Source organism: Piliocolobus tephrosceles, chromosome 2 (genome assembly GCF_002776525.5).
Source record: "Piliocolobus tephrosceles isolate RC106 chromosome 2, ASM277652v3, whole genome shotgun sequence".
Lineage (NCBI taxonomy): Eukaryota > Metazoa > Chordata > Mammalia > Primates > Cercopithecidae > Piliocolobus > Piliocolobus tephrosceles.
Genome location: NC_045435.1, coordinates 99,782,101 through 99,802,432, shown reverse-complemented (window position 1 = coordinate 99,802,432; position 20,332 = coordinate 99,782,101). Strand labels below are relative to the sequence as shown.

Genomic DNA, 20,332 nt, shown 5'->3' with positions numbered 1-20,332 from the left:
GCTTGAGCCACCGCGCCCGGCCTAATTTTTGTATTTTTAGTAGAGACAGGGTTTCACCACATTGATCAAGCTGGTCTTGAACTCCTGACCTCAGGTGATCCGCCCACCTCGGCCCCTCAAAGTGCTGGGATTACAGGCATGAGCCACCACGCCCGGCCATATGATCTCTCTTTTTTTTGTTTTTTTTTTTGAGATGGAGTCTCGCTGTCGCCCAAGCTGGAGTGCAGTGGCCAGATCTCAGCTCACTGCAAGCTCCGCCTCCCGGGTTCACGCCATTCTCCTGCCTCAGCCTCCCGAGTAGCTGGGACTACAGGTGCCTGCCACCTCGCCTGGCTAGTTTTTTGTATTTTTTAGTAGAGACGGGGTTTCACCGTGTTAGCCAGGATGGTCTCGATCTCCTGACCTTGTGATCCGCCCGCCTCGGCCTCCCAAAGTGCTGGGATTAGAGGCTTGAGCCACCACGCCCAGCCCATATGATCTCTTATAGTGGATGCCAGAACATACTTGGGGAATAAAGGGGAATGAGCTGCAGGAAAGATTGAGAAGGCCAATCCACTCATTTTCCTTTGGGAGAGAAAATGGGACCTGAACAAGGTCCTGTCATTACACAGGTGAAGAGTTTTTGTGAGAAGCTATATTTTGTCTTTTAACTCCTAGCCTTTGACTTTTCCCATCACAATAGTCAAGTCTTAGGATAAGAAATCTAATCCTAGTCCCCAACCGAGCCATCAGTAATAACCAGAAATAGCCTCCAAACTGACTGAGGAATGCTCAGGACAAACCTCTCTCCAGTAGCCAAACCCTGCTCCTTGCCCTACTCTTAGTGAAATGAACAATGGCTTTGAGATGACTTGACAACTAATCCTCAAGAAAGACAACAATTTTCTCCTTCATGAAGGACTGATTATTTCTCTTCTCAGTTATCCTATCAGGAGAACTTCACTTTGTTAGGTAGTCTTTGCAAATTATGAAAAAAAAAAAAAAAAATCCACAATTAAAAAAAAAAAAAAACCCTGCAAATAGCACAGAGATAAGAAGGTGAAAAGTAAAAGGTGTCCATGTCTACTCGACAACCCCATACCCATCAATCCTAGCACCAGAGGTAATCACTATAAACAGTTTTGCATCAGAAATAATAGGTGTATACATGAATTTATATGCATGCTATCTCTCCAAACTCTTGCTATTTCCACAATCAGGAACAGAATACAGATAAGTTTTCTGATTAATTCCTTACTATCTGGACTATCGGTTCTTACTACCGGAAATAAGAGTTCTTACTATCTGAACTCTTAGTTTCCTTGTTTTATGAAACTCGGAAACCAAACAGATTCAGACAACCTGTTAACTCAGTAGCTGAACTCTCACAAATCCAGTTCTTATTAAAAAAACTCAGGAACTGAATTGGATTTGATGGTTAAAGACACTTCAATAGGTATTTGTATATATACACATACATACATATGCATGCATAAACATTCTATTCTGATATATACTGATAAGCATAAATGGTTTTTATATTTGCATAATATAAAGTTACTTATAAATTATATCATTCTACCCATACTGTTTAAAATTTTTCTTTCACCAAATACATCTTGAACATCTTTCCTTATCAGTAAATGACAATCCACCTCCTTTTTCGTTTTAATGGTTGCATAGTAGTCCCCTGAAAGAAATGCATTTAGCCTTTCCCTCACTGGAGGACATTAAGATTGTTTTTAGTTTCTTGTAATTACAAACAGGGCTGTGATGAGCATACTTATGCAGGTATCTTTGAGATTTTGAACATAAATATCTCAGATATATCCCTGGAAGTGGAACTGTTGGGTCAAAGGCATGTACCTACATGACTCCCTGAAGGAGTTAACCTTCCCAATCCCACTACAGCTACACTTTCCCATACAGCTTGGCAAATGAGTCACAACTTTCATTTCTCAGAAGATTGTGGAAAAGAAAGAAAGCACTTTCAAAAAACTACACCTTTTATTCCTGACCAGAAGAATGGTTGAGAGAAACATGATTCCTCCAACAGTGAGAGTATTTTAACAGGATCTTACCTTTATTTTCATCTGTCTTTACAACTTGGACAAAATCTCTTCTAATGAAATATTTGAATGCGGGAGCCCGTTTCTCTCGGTTTTCGTCAAAGATCCAGAGGTTGACCCGAGCCCGTGTGATGGCGGTGTACAGCTGCTTCAGCTCTCCGTTGAGGAGCTAAAGATAACATTGAGGACAAAGACGATGAGCCACTTGCCTATAGCTACAATGTGACACACTTCAGTGGGCTTACTCTGATTTTGGAAAAACAAAAAAACTAAATTTTAGAGAAGCATAGCACAGCTGAGAACAGGAAAGCAGGAACTCACTGTGGCCACAACACAGGTAAGTGAGGTTCCAGTGAGGCTATGAGAAACTCCACCCCTTTCCCACCTAAGCAGGAAGTGAGCATGCCATCTGTATAGGATGACCTTTGAATCAGCCATAATTTTTTTTTGTTTTTTTTCCTGTTTTTGCTATAAGTATTTTGAGTTAATTCTGAAATAATTATAGATTCACTGAAAGTTACAGTGGAAGATTCACTGGAAGGGTACAGACAGACCCCATGCCCACAGTTTATCTCAAAGGTTACATCTTACACTATTGCTGTGATTTACTTTTAAAAATTAGACCATCATACACTTCTATTGTAACTATCACTAGTACTGAATTACTCCACCTACCTTATGATTGCATCAAAATTTCTGAACAAAGCTGAGTTCCAGAGGTGAACTAGAAAGTACAACCCTCCTCCTTCCATTTTCAGATAGTGCCCACCCATCAAGCCCAGCTCTCTACTAAGAAAAAGGGAATTTACCAAAACTGAGATCCCTGCCCCTCCCTTTCTTATCCTCCATTCCCCGTTGCTGAGGAAAACCAGCCAAGTACAAGCTCCATTTTTCTTTCTCATCTTCTCTTCCAGGCCTTTTTTACTACTTCCATATCAAGTACATGTGTTGACAAATGGCAGAAATTCACCTTGTACATTTCTGGATTCACCATGAGAGATCGACCCTGAGAAGAGCTTGGTTTGTCCAGGGGTACTTCAATCAATGGCCGGTTTTCCTCTCTGGAGTCAGTTGATGTAGGTGTGAATGAGGAAATGATCTTCCATTCCTTATAAGCCTGAACAACAACAAAAAAGTGAAGACCAACAGAATATGCTTTTGAACTATGCATACAGCCTCCCTGAGCTTCAAGGAAAATTAAGCCTCATCGGGGGACCAGGCCTTCAACCCCAACTTTGAAGAAGATCCATCCTGTGACCTTAGAATGGATAGGAGGGAGATTAGTTTGCACAAGCAGAGATCAGGGAAGTTGTGAAAATTCCCCACACACTAGACCAAGATAGCTAAGAAGCCAGGCACACATGACCACTTCCAGAAAAGAATGCTAAGGGCTCAGGGAGTTATTCTCATTGAAAGAATTTCTACAATCAGTACGGACAGGGGAATGAATCCTCACCCCTTCTCACAACATGGTTAAGAGATGCACGTAAGGTCAGCAGAATATTCTAACTAAATTATTTAACTGAGGATAAAGAAAATCCAGTTCTATGATGTGCAAGGTAGACTCTGAGATCAGACAGAAGAAATTTGTATCTCAGTTCTTCCATTTATTAATTATGCAACTTTGAACACATTGTTTATTATCCTGCTCTATAAAATGAGGATAATACTACCCAACTTTGTTGAGAAAATAAAAACAGATAATCAGTGTCAAATGACTAGTACAATGTTTAATAGTTGATATTTCACCCATTTTTTCCTTTACCCAAACCCCAAAACCAAAGTGACTACAAAGACCAGGGGTTGATAAATTTTTTCTTGAAAGTGTCAAATAATAAATATTCTTATCATAGCAAGTCACATGATCTCTCTTGCAACTACTCCACTCTGTCATTTTGGTGCTAACCCAGCCACAGTCAACAAGTAAATGAATGAATGTGTCATGTTCCAATAAAACTTTATTTGAGAACACGGAATTAAATTTCATATAATTTTTATATGCCATAAAATACTCTTCTCCTTTGGGTTTTTTTCTGGCCATTTAAAAATGTGAAAACCATTCTTGGCCCACAGGCCATAAAAAAACTCCAGTAGTCTGGATTTGGCCAGCAGGCTGTAGTTTACAGACCCCAGTAAAACTGAAGTGCCCAGATTACATGCAGAATTTAAAACTCAAAATTCTTAAGAAACTTCATATTTCATACTTTCCTGTGTCTTGTGAGAGTAGCTCTCCTAGCCTTTACTTTTCTTTTTATAAAATGGTGCTACTTGCCATCTATGTAACTTCTAAAGCATGCTGAAAAGGTGAAGTGGATAGAGTTTATTACCTGCCTTAAGTTACTCCATCACTTAAACTATGTAAACAAGGTTAAATGCCTTAAACACTGTCTATTAAATAGGAATGGTTATGCTACCAATCAATTATAGTACTAATCACCATGTTCTGAAATCATGAAATCACTTAAGTACTTGGAAGGTTTAAAACCATCTTCAGGACATATTTGTGACTGGCCTCTTTGTGAAGCTATGCAGACAACAAAATTGTTTGCCAAGGAAAGTAGGCAGAAGACCCAAGTGCTTAATGTTTGAGAGGATCCTCCTGGCAGGTAGCATGAGACAGAGACTGGCTAACATTGAAAGGGCTAGGGAAACACAGTGTATTTTAAAACAGTTGTAAGAGAAGCAAAAGCTGCTCAGATGGCACACGAATGGCCTGTTTCATGAATCAAACCTATTTTATTTCCAAGGTGGGGCCTTTTAGGAGTGCGCTTATGTACTTGTAGCAAGGATACAGGCCTACAGCATTTGTGGGAATAGAAGTAGGAAAATTTAAAGTCTTCCAGTTTCTTCTCTTGGTACCATCAAATTGTGAAGGAAAATGCTTAGATTTTACTAGCAAGTCTACCTTTGAGGGGTCTATTCTCTAGGTCAATTAGACAAACCATAAAGGTTGTAGTTTTCAAAGTCCCTCCTGTCCCACTGCCACGAGTATGAAACACAGGAGGTCCCGCTGGGGCAAGGTATAAATGGCAGTCACCCTTCCAAGTCCCCATTGAAGGATAGCTTGAGGGTGACTGGAAGAATGACTTCCTCTCCCCCAAAAGAAGACAACATCCTACAAAAAGCTTTGGAGTGGCCGTTCTGTGGTCCCTTTCACATCTCAGGAGATGGCTCTGGTGACCATGTGGTTCAACAGGTAACAATAAACCCTCTAGAGAGAAGAATCACAAACCAGGCCAACAAGCACCATACCCCTCAACCCACTCATATATAAGCCCAGATAACAGCTGCTTCAAAGAGAGAGCTTGCCTGAAATATAAATGAGATGGAAGAAGAGGTCAAGGAGAGAGAAGAGCTCTCCACAGTTCCCCAAGTTCAAATAGTTCACTGTTCAGCAGCCTTCAGTTACCTCGAAAGAAACCCCACGTAAGCAGCCAGACCAGAAGAGGCTGGGGATATATGGGACCTGTCTTTCCCCTCTGTTTATGAAAGCATTTCCTCTCATCTGCTGACTGATTCCCTTTGGCCTGGAGGTTGTAAATGATAAATTGAGAGTGTGCTTTGGGCCAGGGAATGCATGGTCACATTGACACCAGGAAGAACCCCAACCAAAGTATTCCCCGAAGTCTTACTGTGTACACAGGATGAAGTGGATGTTAACAAAAGATTCCGTTTGGGAATTTTTTAATTTCAGGCAACTCCCTGAGCCATTGGTGGGGGCACAGGGTCAAGATACCTGAGCCTTCACCACTTCCAGGATCAAGGTAAGACACAAAACTGGATTTTTCTTTCACAAATAAAGCCAACCACAATTTACAGATCCTAAAGTCCAGAGCTCCTTGAGTTTCTTACTCGCACAAGCATACAACTGGTACTTAATAAAGAACAGAAACAACAAAGTCTTACCCTTCCTCTTTTAGAAGAGCCTCAGTCCAACCATGACCGATGGATGTATCATTAGGAAAAAAAGTTAGTCCTCAGAGGAAAAATGGTTCCAGGGTTAATGAGTGTGCATCTGATTTTATTAGCAAAATTTAATAGGAAAGGAATGTACATAAGGAATCGCAGTGATATGCTAATTGTGGAAGGTTCTGGAATTCAATTCGCATGCGAGGCTTTAAAAGGAAGGAAAATGGAAAGAGATTTAGAACTCAAAGCATCTGAGTTCATCTCCAGGTTCTGCCATCTACATTAAGACTATGAGAAATTTACTAATCTCAGTGATCTTCTGCTTTATCTACAGATAAAGGTGGCTCATGTTTATAATCTCAGCACTTTGGGAGGCCAAGGCGGGAAGATCACTTAAGGCCAGGAGTTTGAGACCAGCCTGGGCAACACAGCAAGACCATATCTCTATAAAAATAAAAATAAATTTTAAAAAATGGAATGAGAGTAATAAAAATACATATAACCTCAGAGGGTTGGTGGAGTGAGACAATGACTCTATAAACTGCACAGCGCCTGTAACAATATTACAATAGTTGTGCTATTAAGGCAAAACAACATTTAAAAAATGATAAGAAAAAAAGGAAGGACTCTATCTAAAGGGTCAGTTCTGGAGCAAATTTTTAAAGTGTTAAAGCCAACAGTGTTCTTGACTTGGGTATAACATAACCCCTTTAAGCATGCATCATGTGCAATGGAAGTCTGCAACAAGGACTGGGACACAGCCAGCTAAGTCCCCAAAGAAGACCCCACAGTACAGTCAGCAGCCAGCCTGAGTCTCCACCAAAAGATGGTGGAAAAGAGAAAACAGTGGCTAGAAAACCCAGGACAATGGCCATGAGTTGATGGCTCTACCCATAATGAGCTAAGCTTGGGGAGAAAAACCCACAAGGACTCAGGAGCCAAGTGAAAGCAGTGGACCAATACAGAGGTCACTGGGGGTCAATGTGGGGACTCTTTGGCTGCCACCATCTGCATGGGCTGCAAGCAGTGGTAGTAAAGCCATGCTAGAGGGGTCTCCCATGCAAGGAAGCTGTTCTTGTCCCCCATATTACCTGATCCAGAGGGCAGGAACCAAGCCTCATTTGTCTTCCTGGAATTGTCTCTATCTATGAACTGACCTTACCCAGTTCTGTCATCACAGGGTGGACATTGCTAACCTTGGCTTCATCTGTAAGGCTCTCCTTAGAGCTTGCTCCAACTTGGGCATCCCTGGGAGCCAAGGATAACAGTGGCTAATGAGAACTGTACACTGGCACTTGGGTACTAGAGAGCCAAAGAAAGGCAGGGCACAGGGGGAACCAGCCCATGACACACTGTGAAACAACCCACAGCTAATATCAAACCCACATCTAAACACACAAAACCTCATACTGAATGAATGATGCTCCAAAACACAAACAGGAGCCTGTGATAAACTCTCTTACCCTCAGCTCCAAATTCTCTTCCCCAGAGTGAAGTTCAGCTCATACACAAATATTCATTGTGTGAAAAGAATTAGGTGTGACATACCTCAGAATCAGTAAAAAAGTTGTAAAGGAGGACATCATCAAATTCTAAGCCTTTTGCTTCATAAATTGTTAGCACAAGTGCTAACCCCAGCTCTTCTGGAATTTTCTCCTTTGCCGTTTCATTGGCCACAAGGATTACCTGAAGAAAAACAAAAGAACATCAAATTCTACAGAGAAAACCTCAGTAAGCCTCAGTGTGTTTCTATGGGAGGAAGGTAACGTTTTTAAAGAGAAATGGCCAGCATAAACATGGTCAGGCAGGCCAGGGGAAAGATTGAAACACTTGTTCACTCAGCCATCTCTGGAACTCACCCAGTGTGGGACAGGGACTATTTTTAATGCTACCTTGCAGAATAATTTAGCTTCTCAAACCTTTTTTTAATTGCAAACTATCTTTTATTTCAAAACATAAAATCCCAAGCAGCTCACCTGGTGGGCTCCAAATTCAATGGGCTGAGTTTTCCTTTTATTCCCTCGTAGCAAAATTGCCAAGTCGCTTACACTACAAGACTCCAGAACAGTTGGCTTGGGACCATCAAAGAGGCCAGAATCCCTTGGAAGGCGATCAAAAGATTCTGGGAAATAGAACTGAAGTAAATCTACCACTCCAGATGCCAGATTGAGGATTCCTGGAACGAAATAGAAACCCCAAGTTGGATAATGAACAACATGTCTGAGTTTTTTGGTTATTTGGGGTGGGGGACATGTTTTTCCTGACAAGCAGATCTGACCCCCAGAGTATGTATAATTGCAAGCCTGTTTTCAGTTCCCATTTGATTATCATTGCAGCCCTGAGCTCTCTGGGTGCAGTGGATGAGAAGGCAGATATATGTTGCTGTGCTCAGAGAGTTTTGTGGGATCTCCTCCCCAATCTATATTCATATTAGAGAAAATTACCTCACAAAGAAGAGTCAAGGCAAAAATGTAATATAAACAATGAGACCTCGGGAGGCTGAGGCAAGAGAATCGCTTGAACCCAGGAAGCAGAGGTTGCAGTGAGCCGGGATCACACCACTGCACACTCCAGCATGGGTGACAGAGTGAGACTCTGTCTCAACTAAAAAACAAAAACAAAGACAAGAAAAAAAAAAAAAAAAACAATGAGAGCTGTTAGAATGCTCTCATAAGGGGCTGGTACTGACTTTGGTAAGAAAACCACAATTACTTTGTCCTCTCCCACTGGTGCTCACAGAGTCAGAAGCAACATTACCATGGTAAAAACAGTGCTGCATGTGAGCTAAGGACAGCAACCAAGGCCTCTATCACCCTTTTCCCCCAGGTTTATACTCAGTTGAGAGAGGATTACACTAAGAAAAAATGTCAGAGCAGGAGAGAGGATTTTCCAAAAAGATTTTTCCCTGGGTCCCATTTCTTCTCTAACATCTGAAGTGACATTAATAGTGACATTGACTGAATGCCTATCATACAGCAGGCACCTTAAAAGAAAGTCATCCCATTTAATCCTCACAACAACAAATCCTCACAACAATGCAGTGAGACAGATGAGACAACTGCACAATTATAAACAGGAACTCTGAGGTCTCAGAAGTTAATAAATATCTCCAAGTGATAGGACTTGAACATAGACCTTCCTGGGTCTCTCCACTACTCTTAGAGGCCATGTGCACTTTGCTAACACCAGATAGAATACAATGGTCTAGGTAGAACATCATGAAATGGGCATATGTATCCCCATTGCGGTTATCAAATAGTGAAAGGAAAATGTGACTATCCAATACTACTGTTATTAAAAGTATGCAATATAAAGGCCGGGCGCGGTGGCTCAAGCCTGTAATCCCAGCACTTTGGGAGGCCGAGACGGGCGGATCACGAGGTCAGGAGATCGAGACCATCCTGGCTAACACGGTGAAACCCCGTCTCTACTAAAAATACAAAAACTAGCTGCGCAAGGTGGCGGGCACCTGTAGTCTCAGCTACTCGGGAGGCTGAGGCAGGAGAATGGCGTAAACCCGGGAGGCGGAGCTTGCAGTGAGCTGAGATCCAGCCACTGCACTCCAGTCCGGGCGACAGAGCAAGACTCTGCCTCAAAAAAAAAAAAAAGTATGCAATATAAAGCAATTAAGTCTAAGGTTTTGGAAACTGCAGAATCTAAGCAAATAAGCTTCTACTGTGGTTCTCTTCCCATTAGGAGTTAGCAGAGGCCAAAGATATATCCACATTAACAGGAGAATCAGAAAAGGGAACGAAAGGTGCAGTGGAATCCATTTAAATGGACTCCTAGGGAACTAGAAAAGTAATTTTGTATGTAACCATACTCAAAGAATAAAAGATGGTTCAACCACAGAAAGAAATAAAGTGCTGATACATACTATACATGCATAAACCTTGAAGACATTAAGCTGAGTGAAAGAAACTAGACACAAAACGCCATGCATTATATGATTCCACCCATATGAAATGTCCACAATAGGTGGATCCGCAGAAACAGAAAGATGAGTTGTTGCTGTGGAGTGGGAGGAAGGACACAATGAGTAGTAACTGCTATGGTTATGAGTTTTGAGGGGGTTTTTAATTTCTGAAAATGTTCTAGAATTAGATAATGGTGATAGTTGCACAATCTTGTGAATACATTAAAAAACACTAAACTGCACATTTCAAATGGGTGCCTTTTATACTATGTGAACCTCAATGAATGCACTAGAACTCCACATTATCAACATGCAAAATTCTCAACAACAGGCCGGGCACGGTGGCTCACGCCTGCAATCCCAGCACTTTGAGAGGCCGAGGTGGTTAGATCACCTGAGGTCAGGAGTTCAAGACAAGCCTGACCAAGATAGCAAAAACTCATCTCTACTAAAAATACAAAATTAGCTGGGGTTGGTGGCAGGTGCCTATAAACCCAGCTACTCAGGAGGCTGAGGCAGGAGAATCACTTGAACCCAGAAGGTGGAGGTTGCAGTGAGCCGAGGTCGCGCTACTGCACTCCAGCCTGAGCAACAGAGCAACACTGTATCTCAAAAAAAGAAAAGAAAAGAAAAGAAATAAAGAAATCTCAACAATATAACATTAGGCAAAAATACCCAGTTGCAGAAAGATATGTCCACCATGATCCCATTAAAGTTTTTAAACATGTAAAGCAATACTCCATATTGTTCACAGATATTTGTAGGCCAAAGGAGGTAAATTTGTTAGTATCTATAAACCACAAACGAAATATTCTAGCATTGGTACCCTGTTATTTAAACTTGTGTGCCTTAGTTTCTCCTTTATAAAATAGGACTGATGCTTACCTCACAGTGGTGTTATGAAGATTAAGCACAGGTACTACAGATAAACTGTTTAGCGTTGTGCCTGGCACAGAGAGGGGGCAAAACTAAGACACAAATGAAAAGCACCTGAGTGTGTGTTAACTCCCACTGCCTACTACCCTCCCTTTTTTTTTCTCCTTCCCTTTGGGAGAAAACCTGGTTCAGGGATTAATGACTTGTAACTGGTATATTACTTTATAAAGAATGAGCAGGTACTTCCCAAGGGCTTTAATGAAAGTTCTCAAACAGCTTAAATGTTTGCCCTGAAATGTATTCATGTTACGGCAAACTCCTTGAGATACAATTACTTAAAGGTCAGTTGCCACCCAACCACAGCTTAAATTATCAACTTAAGGAGCAGTGGCCAAAATCATACTATCTCTTGTCCATGAGCGTATTTACTAACAAATTCCAAAATACTCAAAATACTACCCTTACTTCAACTGTAAAAACCTAACAAGAGCTAGTCTTCAGCTTCAAAGGCAGCCCAAAGTCTGTGCCTAAGCACCCCCAGTAGGCAAGCCCAAGGCCTGGACTTACCTGAGTGGGACCTGTAATTCTGGTACAGCTGGTGGATCTTCTTGGGCTTCCGGACAGCACACTGCTTGTCTACGGTGTTTCTGCTGGCGTAGTGGAACAGAGAACGCAGATCGCTGAAGCGGAAGGCCACGCCCTTCATGATGCTCTGGGCCGTGTCCCCCGTGAGGAACATAGCATTGGGGTCGTTGATGCATTTCATCAGCAGCGCCAGCTCGGCCTGGGTAAAGTCTTGAATCTCATCACCATAGAGCTCGTGGATGGACCATGGGAGCATCCTGAGCTTCGACAGCCTCCGGGATATGTTGTACAGAACATCCTCTTCATCAAAATAACCTTTCTGGGACCTGATTTGCTGATACAGACAGAAGAGGCTGTAGATCTCACTCCGGTCTTCCTTGAAATTGGGGCACCGTTTCCTCCCTAATTTCTTATATGCTTCTTCAGTGAGTCTCCCACAGGGACAGCTGAGGGCCTCAAAAGAACCCTTCAGAAAAGATTTTATTTCTTTCCAAATCAGTGCAGGGTTGTAGGCAGTCCTCCCTTTGGTCATTTTGGGCCATATTTCATTTTTGAACACCTCAAATGTCACATACACCCGGGGGTCACTGTCACCTGTACGCATTTCTACAGCTTTATCCTCCTCACTGTAGTCCCCATCCACCTCAGCCTCCTCCTCATCCTCTTGCCAGCTGGGGATGGTTGACTCTTCCTGTGTGGACCATCCTATGATGGTTCTTTTCAAGCTTCCATCTTCGTTTCTCAGAAAAAATGGTTTAGGCAGAGAAGCATCAAGCAGGAGAAGCAGCTGCTTGGAAGTGACAAACAGAGGAAAGTTCTCGTCCCTCAGGTCCTGGAGTTTGTGAATGTTGGGGTCCAGTGGTTTGTAATGACTGGTGGCCTTGGTGGACTTGGAAAGCTCAATGAAATTCCTTTGTACCTCCTGGCATAGGACGTGGTTCTTGGTCACAAAGATCTGATGTAAATGCTCCAGCTGGTGGGGATGTTCTGGTGCACATACTTCTGCAGCTTGGCCGTCCCCTGCTGGCTCCACACTGGCTCCTCCTGCGCAGGCTTCGTATTCCTGCTCATCTATACTTTCTACTGTTTCCACTTCAATAGAACCTTCCTCTTCCTCATCTTCTTCCTCCTCCTCTTCCTCCCCACCTGGACCCTCTCCGGGTTCCACTTCCAACCTTCTCTTCAGCCAGACCTGTTTGGCCAGCAACGGGCTTCCTGCCTGCTCAGCTTTTTCCCAGTAAACGTGGAATTTCTTCCACAATCTGTACAAGCAGCAGGTTGTCTTCCCAGTGCCACTTCGCCCAATAAGGATGATGGGCTCCAGTGGCCTGGGGTTGAGGTCGATCACCGCGTACTCAAGCTCACCCACCCGGAAAGGGTACTCCACTGTGGCTGTCATGTCATTGAGGATGTTAAAGGCCATGTTGGTGCTGAAGCTGTGGAACTTCATGATGTTATATTCTGTCTCCACTGCACTGGCTGGAGGAAAGTACTCAGGATTGACATGCTCCCTGCCCTTCTCGGCCTCTGTGTCCTCCACATAGCAGCGGGGTATACGCTTTTGAATTTTCATGTTAGCTGACACTTGGCCTTTATTGATACCCTTCAGCTTCTTCCGCAGGACACAGGACAAGCCCCGGTTGTAGGCATTGCAGATGGCCTTGATGGAATCAGCCAGTTTGCAGTGATCTAAGACGATGTCCCAAATCCGGATGATTTCCGTGTAGATTCGCCCTGATTTCTCCATTGCACACGTGCTCTGCTCTGTGGCAATGATCTTCTCAGGGTTCTCACTGCATCGAGGGGAGAAGTCAATGGCGAGCTCCCACAGCATCCGGGCTCCTTTGTCCAGCTTAGCTTCAAAGAGCTGGATGCTTCCTTTCAGGTGCTTCAGTCGCTTCTGCAGGCCCTGGGTCCACTCGCCATTTCCCAGCTGCTGAATGGCAAGGATGATTTTCTTCCTGATGACCTTGGTCATTACCTTACTAGAGAGCTTCTTCAGCATTTCTGAAGTGCACTCGATCTCCCACGTCATGTTATCAAAGTCCTGGAGGCAGGCCTCAATCTCCTGCGTGTTCCAGTCATCCTGATGGTCATTGCCCTCCTTCCCTCTGTTATCAGCAGGCACAAGCTGCAAGGCCCCAAGGCCCACCTGAGCATGTCCTTCCCCCGCCTCACTACAGTCAGGGGCCCCTGCACCCAGGGTCAGCTGGAGCTCATCTTTCTTTCCTTCCTTGCCAGCTCCTGCCTCCAGAGGCTCAGAGCTCTGAAGACAGTCCTCTGGGAAAGACAGATCCACTTCAATCTGCTGAATCAAAACTGTGATGTCCTGCATAAGGCAGTCTCTCAGAGAGCATGGCCTAAGAGCTCCAGGCTTCTCCCTGGTCACCTGGGTATCTGGGAGAGTCTCCCAGCTGTCAGGGACTGCACTTCCTTCAGGCAGGGTTCTGGCAGTAGCACCACATGGCACTGACTTGAATGAACCCTGGGACTTGAGCTGCGATGTGTGACCAGGGGCAGTGGACCTTGGGAGCTTCCCCAGGTGGGCAGCAGAGTCCTGCCGGCTCCTCCGCCTGTTCTCCATCAGAGCTTTGTTCCAGGCCAAGAGCAAAGAATCATTCTTCTTAATCCGGTGCAGTGCATCTTTGCCCTCTTTGTTCTTCAGGTTGAAGTTGATGTCAAACTTCACGAGCAGATCTAACAGCTTCTTCATGCGCTTTAGCATGCCCTTCTGGAAGAGGATGTGCATTAGCGTGTTCCCATTGCTGTCCTGGACATTGGGGTTGAGGTAGTTGAATTCGGTGGGGTTGTACCAAAACAGATCCAACAGATGGTTGAGGAAGCTAAAACCAATGTCAGCTGAAAGGCACAAAAGAAAAACCCCTGTGAGCACTGAGCCACTCTTCTCAGGGGACAGCAGACCCTGGGGTTTGAGAGTGATGCCAGCCAGGGACATCTCAGAATGCTGAACTCCCCCAAAAATCTGAACTCCATTAAAGAACTCAGTGGTTCTCAACCAACGGTGATTTACTCCCCAAGGGACATTGGCAATGTATAGACAGAGACATTTTTTATTATCACAACTGGGGGAGTGTCACTGGCAGCTAGTAGGTGGAGGCCAGGGATGCTGCTAAACATCCTACAATGCACAGGAGAGTGCCATACAACAAAGAATTATCCAGTCCAAACGTCCTGAAATAACCATATAAGATTCTAGCAAGATCCTTCATATGCAGACTCCTGAAAATGATATAAACAAACGGAAAGTACTTTTCAACTACCAACAGTCAACTCTGGAACTTAAGAATCCTCCATCAACCCACCCTGACCATTCACCATGGTGGTCAGTTCTTCCCATCATGCTACAAGTGAGGGGCCAGGTGACAAGGGCAGGCCTGGTCAAGAAATGGGCCTTTTTCAGATCACTGGTTTACACAAAAGGAAAGACCAGAAAACAGCATCAGTTCTAATATCCAGCTTCCTCCTCAAGGAAAAGGCTGCTTAAAAAACAAGGGCTTACCTTTGATCTCTAGAAAGATGTGGAGTGCTGCATGCAAAGGAGTATCACCTTCCGTGAGAGAAATAGCACGGGGGTCTGCACCCTTGCTCAAGAGAAGGAAAGCCAACTCGAAGTCCTCATATTTCAGACACATGACAAGTGGCCTCTCCTGGCTCTCCTGAAGACCATCAGGCAAGGCTGGGAGAGGGCAGAAGGGAAGGGCAATGTGAGCAGGCACAGCCTGGCTCGCCTGACGAGTGAAGGACCGCTTCAGTTATTGAGTTGCAAGGGAAGAGAGCTCATGTTTACCTAACTTCCAAGATCCTCCTGCCAGCACCCATTTTGGGAGGCAAAGGCTTCTGCCAGTAGCCACAAGGTGAAAGCCCAGCTCCTTCAAGCATGCTGTCTGGGAGCCTTGCCCCCGCCTCCTCTCCAGCTCCCCACCACAGGAGCATAGTTCCCATCATTCCCACTGTCCTGGCATGAGGACAGGGCATGAGAACTGAAACCCTGCCTAACATCAGTGTGAGGACACTTTCTACATCACTTGCTTCTTTATGTGTGTGTGTGTGTGTGTGTGTGTGTGTGTGTATACACAAAATACTTTAAGTTCTGGGATACATATGCAGAATGTGCAGGTTTGTTACATAGGTATACACATGCCATGGTGGTTTGCTGCACCCATCAACCTGTCACCTACATTAGGTATTTCTCCTAATGCTATCCCTCCCCTAGCCCCCCACCCCCAACAGGCTCTTGTGTGTGATGTGCCCTTCCCTGTGTCCATGTGTTTTCGTTGTTCAACTCCCACTTTTGAGCGAGAACATGCCATAACCCTTGCTTCTACCGAGCTCCTATTCTCAACTGCTATCTTCCCTCACATCTCTCCACCCCAAATCACCTTCTTTTTAGCTCAGTCCACACAACTCCTCTGCATCGAAGTTCCCCAGCCTCCAACCTCCACCAGAAGGCAGACCCACCCACGGTAGATCTGCAGTCTCTTCCACACACTTGCAGCAGCTGCACACTCACCTCTGTGGGCTTGGTTCCTAGCACCTGATCCTGAGATGTGCTCTATAAGTGCTTGCTGAATCAAGGAATAAAACAGGAATTCATGACAGCTGTGGATTCCAGGCAAAGAAATTAACACTCCACTTAAGGAAGGAGTTTAAAAAAATTGTAGAAGCCACCTCATCTACCTCCTGAAAGCTGTGGACATAGCCAACACCTAAAGGCTTTGCAAGGTGTGTGGCACTTTGAGGGCTAAGGATCAATGTGCTATTGATAACACACAATGTCTTGTGTGTCACTGTTATATCTTACATATTATGTGTTGTTGATAACACATAATGTCTCGTCTCATGAAAGACATTTCCTCATACAGTACGAAGCAAGCAGAGAACTACATAGCCAAAGCACTCTTCTAAAAGCCTGCACACATTAACTCATTTAATATCCAAAACAACCCTAAGAAAGGGGGCCTATTTATTCCCATTTTACCAATCAGGAGATGAAGGCATAAATGGCATGCCCAAGGCCACACAGTTAGTAGTGGCATTAGTGGAGGTGTGAGGGACAGAGGTAGGAGGAGGTTGGTGTTTCTAAATCAGCTTGGAAATAAAAGCCAATTCAGCAAGATGTCTGCAAACTCCAGACACACACCCAGCCATGCGTGATAGTTCTCATTAAAGCAGCAGATGCTTCCACCCACCAATTACTTGACTGTTTCTTTAAAAACAAGCATCTTGAATCCCAATCCACTGATCAGAAAAGAATGTCACAGGAGTAGACAAGGATCCACACAGTATATCCACTGCGAGTCAAAGTCTAGCCAGAGGTCAGGAGGAAATGACTGCTGTAGGCTAAACCAGAGCCAAGGACCCTTCACACACCTGATGTTACTCATACAAAAGAGAAAGGTAGTAACTGGAATTCACAAAAAATGCAGAGTTCCTCAAGGGCAACTCACTTACAGGGCAGTAACCTCCATCACTGTTTCAAAACAAGAATATACAGGGTAGACAATAAGGGTGAACTTCATGGTGCCTCCAAAACCAAGGGAAAGGCAGGCAGTGGCCTGGACTCCATCATGTGGAGAATGTGGACAAGTCTCCAACGCTTAGCATCCAGTCACTCTCACCTCCACTGTCTATCAGGCGGCCCAGAAGCTGTTTCTTCCGCTGGTCCCAGGTGCTGAGGTGGGGGATGATGGTACAGATGTCGAGGTCTGAGAAGTTGCAGTCTTTAATGAGGCAATCTCCAAGCGGTGGCTCTCCACTTACTTTGCGGGTCAGCAGCAGAAGCACCTCAGGCCATTTCTGTTTTTCCAATAAGAATTTGAAGACGATGATGGCACAGTCTTGATTAATATCACAGACCAGGTCAGGAGGAATTTCTTTCAAAAATAAGAGTAAGACACATTCCAAAAACGTTCATATGATTTCTCTTCTTTCCCCAATCACAACCCAACATCCATATATAATTAACATGGATTATATAAACAAGTAATTAATTATTTGGGTCATGTTGCTTAGCCACTTGTGAACACCAGTGTAACGACCTTCAGACTTCATGGGAAGATTAGAAATACCCTATGAAGGGTAGAGACCCTGGCCCAAAAGACAGAAGAATGTGACTGTGTCTTAACATAGAATACTTGAATTCAGAGTATTCTGCTGAGATCAGAAGGGCAAAAGCCTGACTTAAATTTTGCATGATATTAAGAGTGTCTTTTCCTAATAAATACTGAAATACAGAGAGATACTACAGAACAATTAAAAAGTCAAGAGCCATAAGGTAACCATGAGAAGATGGTTTATCTCTTAATTCTTGATTTTTCATCATGATAAACAAATGTTTCCATCTGATCTTTGATGTCTAAAGACAGGATAAAAGTTATTCCACTTCATACTGCTGGTGAATCTTAAGAGTAGAAAACTTGTTGTTGTTGTTTTTTGAGATGGAGTCTCACTCTGTCACTCAGGCTGGAGTACAGTGGTGCGATCTCGGCTCACTGCAAGCTCTGTCTCCTGGGTTCAAGCCATTCTCCTGCCTCAGCCTCCCAAGTAGCTGGGACTACAGGCGCCCGCCACAACGCCTGGCCACTTTTTTGTATTTTTAGTAGAGACGGGGTTTCACCATGTTAGCCAGGATGGTCTCAATCTCCTGACCTTGTGATCCACCTGCCTTGGCCTCCCAAAGTGCTGAGATACAGATGTGAGCCAATGAGCCCAGCCAAGAGTAGAAAACATTTTAATCAGATCTTCAGCAAGTAGATGGCCAGATTTAGCAAATAAAAACATAGGATGCCGATTAAATTTGAATTTTAGATGAACAACAAATAAATTTTTCTATAAGTATATATATATGCAATATTTGGGGACACATTTATACTAAAAAATTATTCATTGCTTATCTGAAATTTAAATTTAACAGGGGATTCTGTATTTTGTCTAGCAACCCTACCACTAAGAAAGCAGGGAGATAGAGCAGAAGGGGAGAAAAATCAAGGATTACCTAAATAAGAGCAACTTGATTTACATTTGCTAGTTTTTGCTTCCCATCTTTTTCCAAGTTTTCTTAAAATGAATATTCATTTTAATATTTAAAATGTTCATTTTAAAATAAGAAGAAATTAAATATAGGCTAGTCTATCATCTTATTTTAACAGGAATCAAAATAAAAGTGTAAAAGGCAAACTATTTAAATAGGCATTTGCAATTTTTGTCCCCCAGAATCTATTCGCTCATCATCTGGTAACAGCCCTCTCCCACCTTCTGGCACTCTCCATTGGCGTATGGATGGGATAGGGTAGCATGTGATTTGGACCTAAGCCAATCAAGAATCTCCATCCTTCTGATCACATTTAGCTGCAGAGGTATACATCACGATCCGAAGTGAAGCCTAGGACATTTGTTCGAACCACTGAGAGAGAGAGACAGATGGGTCCACAAGTCCAGAAATGTGGGACAAGTCAGAGATTAGAGACCTCAATCACATTTCCACAGAGAGTCTGAGATGGAAGCCAACTAGCGAAGAGCTGAGTTGAAAGATGGGAGACAATGGGTCGTAGTGACATTGGTGAGCTCCCTGAAGCCAGCTGTACTTGAAGCCAGCCTGGCATTTTTATTATGAGAGTCAAAAAAGTAACTTTTTTTGCCAATTTTTAGCCCATTGGAGTCTGTCATTTTCAATAGGAAGAGTTATAAATAGCCTACCCTGTGGCCAGTTAAGGATACAAAGAGGAAAAAAAAGGAAAAATGAAGACAGAAAAACATCAAAAAGGTTGGGTGGATTACAGACCCACTCAACTCTGGAAGACAGTTGAGGGAGAGACCTTCAAGAAAGGTACAGAGAGTAAGGAATAAGAGGAAAGGGGAAAGTAACCAAGCCAAAGTAAGAGAAAGAAGAACCCACACCAACACTTACAATACCCTACAGAGAAACAAAGGAGGCACAGGAACATAGTCCATAAGACACAAAGGACATTGGAGAAGCAGCATTCCCATCACATTGGCTCTTATGAGATTTTTACCAAATACCATTAAATAAGGTTTTATTTTCACAACCCTAAATATAAATGAGGACAGTCTTCATGGGCCGTGGATCAAATGACATTAAGTCCAAAAACCAAAGGCTCCCTAGATGTGGTTTGTACAGAATGTCTACATCTAATAGATCCCATACAATGTGGCCCCATCCTAGAGTGTGTTTAACAGGTATGCTGGTTATCTTTGACTCACTGATACCTAGGAAAGAAAGGCTGACAACCTAACCTCATCTCATCCCATCCTAACAGCTAATAAGTACTAGCATTTTATGTGCAGGACATTAGACTAAGTGTTCTATATCCATTATCTCATGAGGTTAGTCCCCTAGCCAAGGCAAGGGGATGAAGAAACTGAAGCTTAAAGAGGCTAATTAATTGGCCTAAGGTCACAGATCTGGTATGTGGTGGAAACAAGACTTGAATGCTAAACTCCAAGCCTTAAATACTATCATCTGCTGCATACCCTGAGTATTTGAGGTTTCTCAATGCCGTGCCTTCCTGTTCTCTTTGTAAAATGGAGACATCTCAGCCTTATGAAGTGTCCATTTTAAAAATACTAAATTTTACCTACTTAGAATTTCTAGAATCTTCTCAAATTATTTAAATTTTTGTCATCTAAAGTTCTTTTCAGGAAGTTTCCTGATTTCCCCATAATGAAAAAGAACATTCAATTCTACAATAACTTTATACTCCAATATTAGCCAATATGTATTGAAGAGAGAAATAGCTATAGTATTTTCTAAATGACTGTATATGCAAATAGTATTTATAGAAGGACACATAAAAAACTAGTAGCAGGTTGTTTCTGGGGATGGGATTTAGGGGTTGAAGTTCAGGGGTAATAGATTTTACACCTATTAAAAAGAATGCTCTGTACTGTGGGAATGTTTTAAATGTAGATACATTATCTTTATTTTTTTTTTTTTTTTTTTTTTTTTTTTTTTTTTTTT

The 20,332-nt window shown here is 43.1% G+C and overlaps 1 protein-coding gene across 2 annotated transcripts in view; it reads right to left on the bottom strand.

The window, feature by feature from the left end:
- TRANK1 (tetratricopeptide repeat and ankyrin repeat containing 1) overlaps positions 1 to 20,332 on the bottom strand; it is a 128,693-nt gene that overhangs the window by 18,065 nt on the left and 90,296 nt on the right. Inside the window, exons 11-17 of one of the 2 annotated variants that reach the window (XM_026454883.1) lie at positions 16,974 to 17,228; positions 14,855 to 15,031; positions 11,317 to 14,193; positions 7,934 to 8,133; positions 7,506 to 7,643; positions 3,019 to 3,165; positions 2,061 to 2,217 (exon numbers count right to left, since the gene is read on the bottom strand). In XM_026454883.1, coding sequence (XP_026310668.1) covers positions 2,061 to 2,217; positions 3,019 to 3,165; positions 7,506 to 7,643; positions 7,934 to 8,133; positions 11,317 to 14,193; positions 14,855 to 15,031; positions 16,974 to 17,228 — 3,951 coding nt within the window. The remainder of the gene's footprint in view (positions 1 to 2,060; positions 2,218 to 3,018; positions 3,166 to 7,505; positions 7,644 to 7,933; positions 8,134 to 11,316; positions 14,194 to 14,854; positions 15,032 to 16,973; positions 17,229 to 20,332) is intronic. The other variant, XM_026454884.1, reaches the window with a different exon arrangement.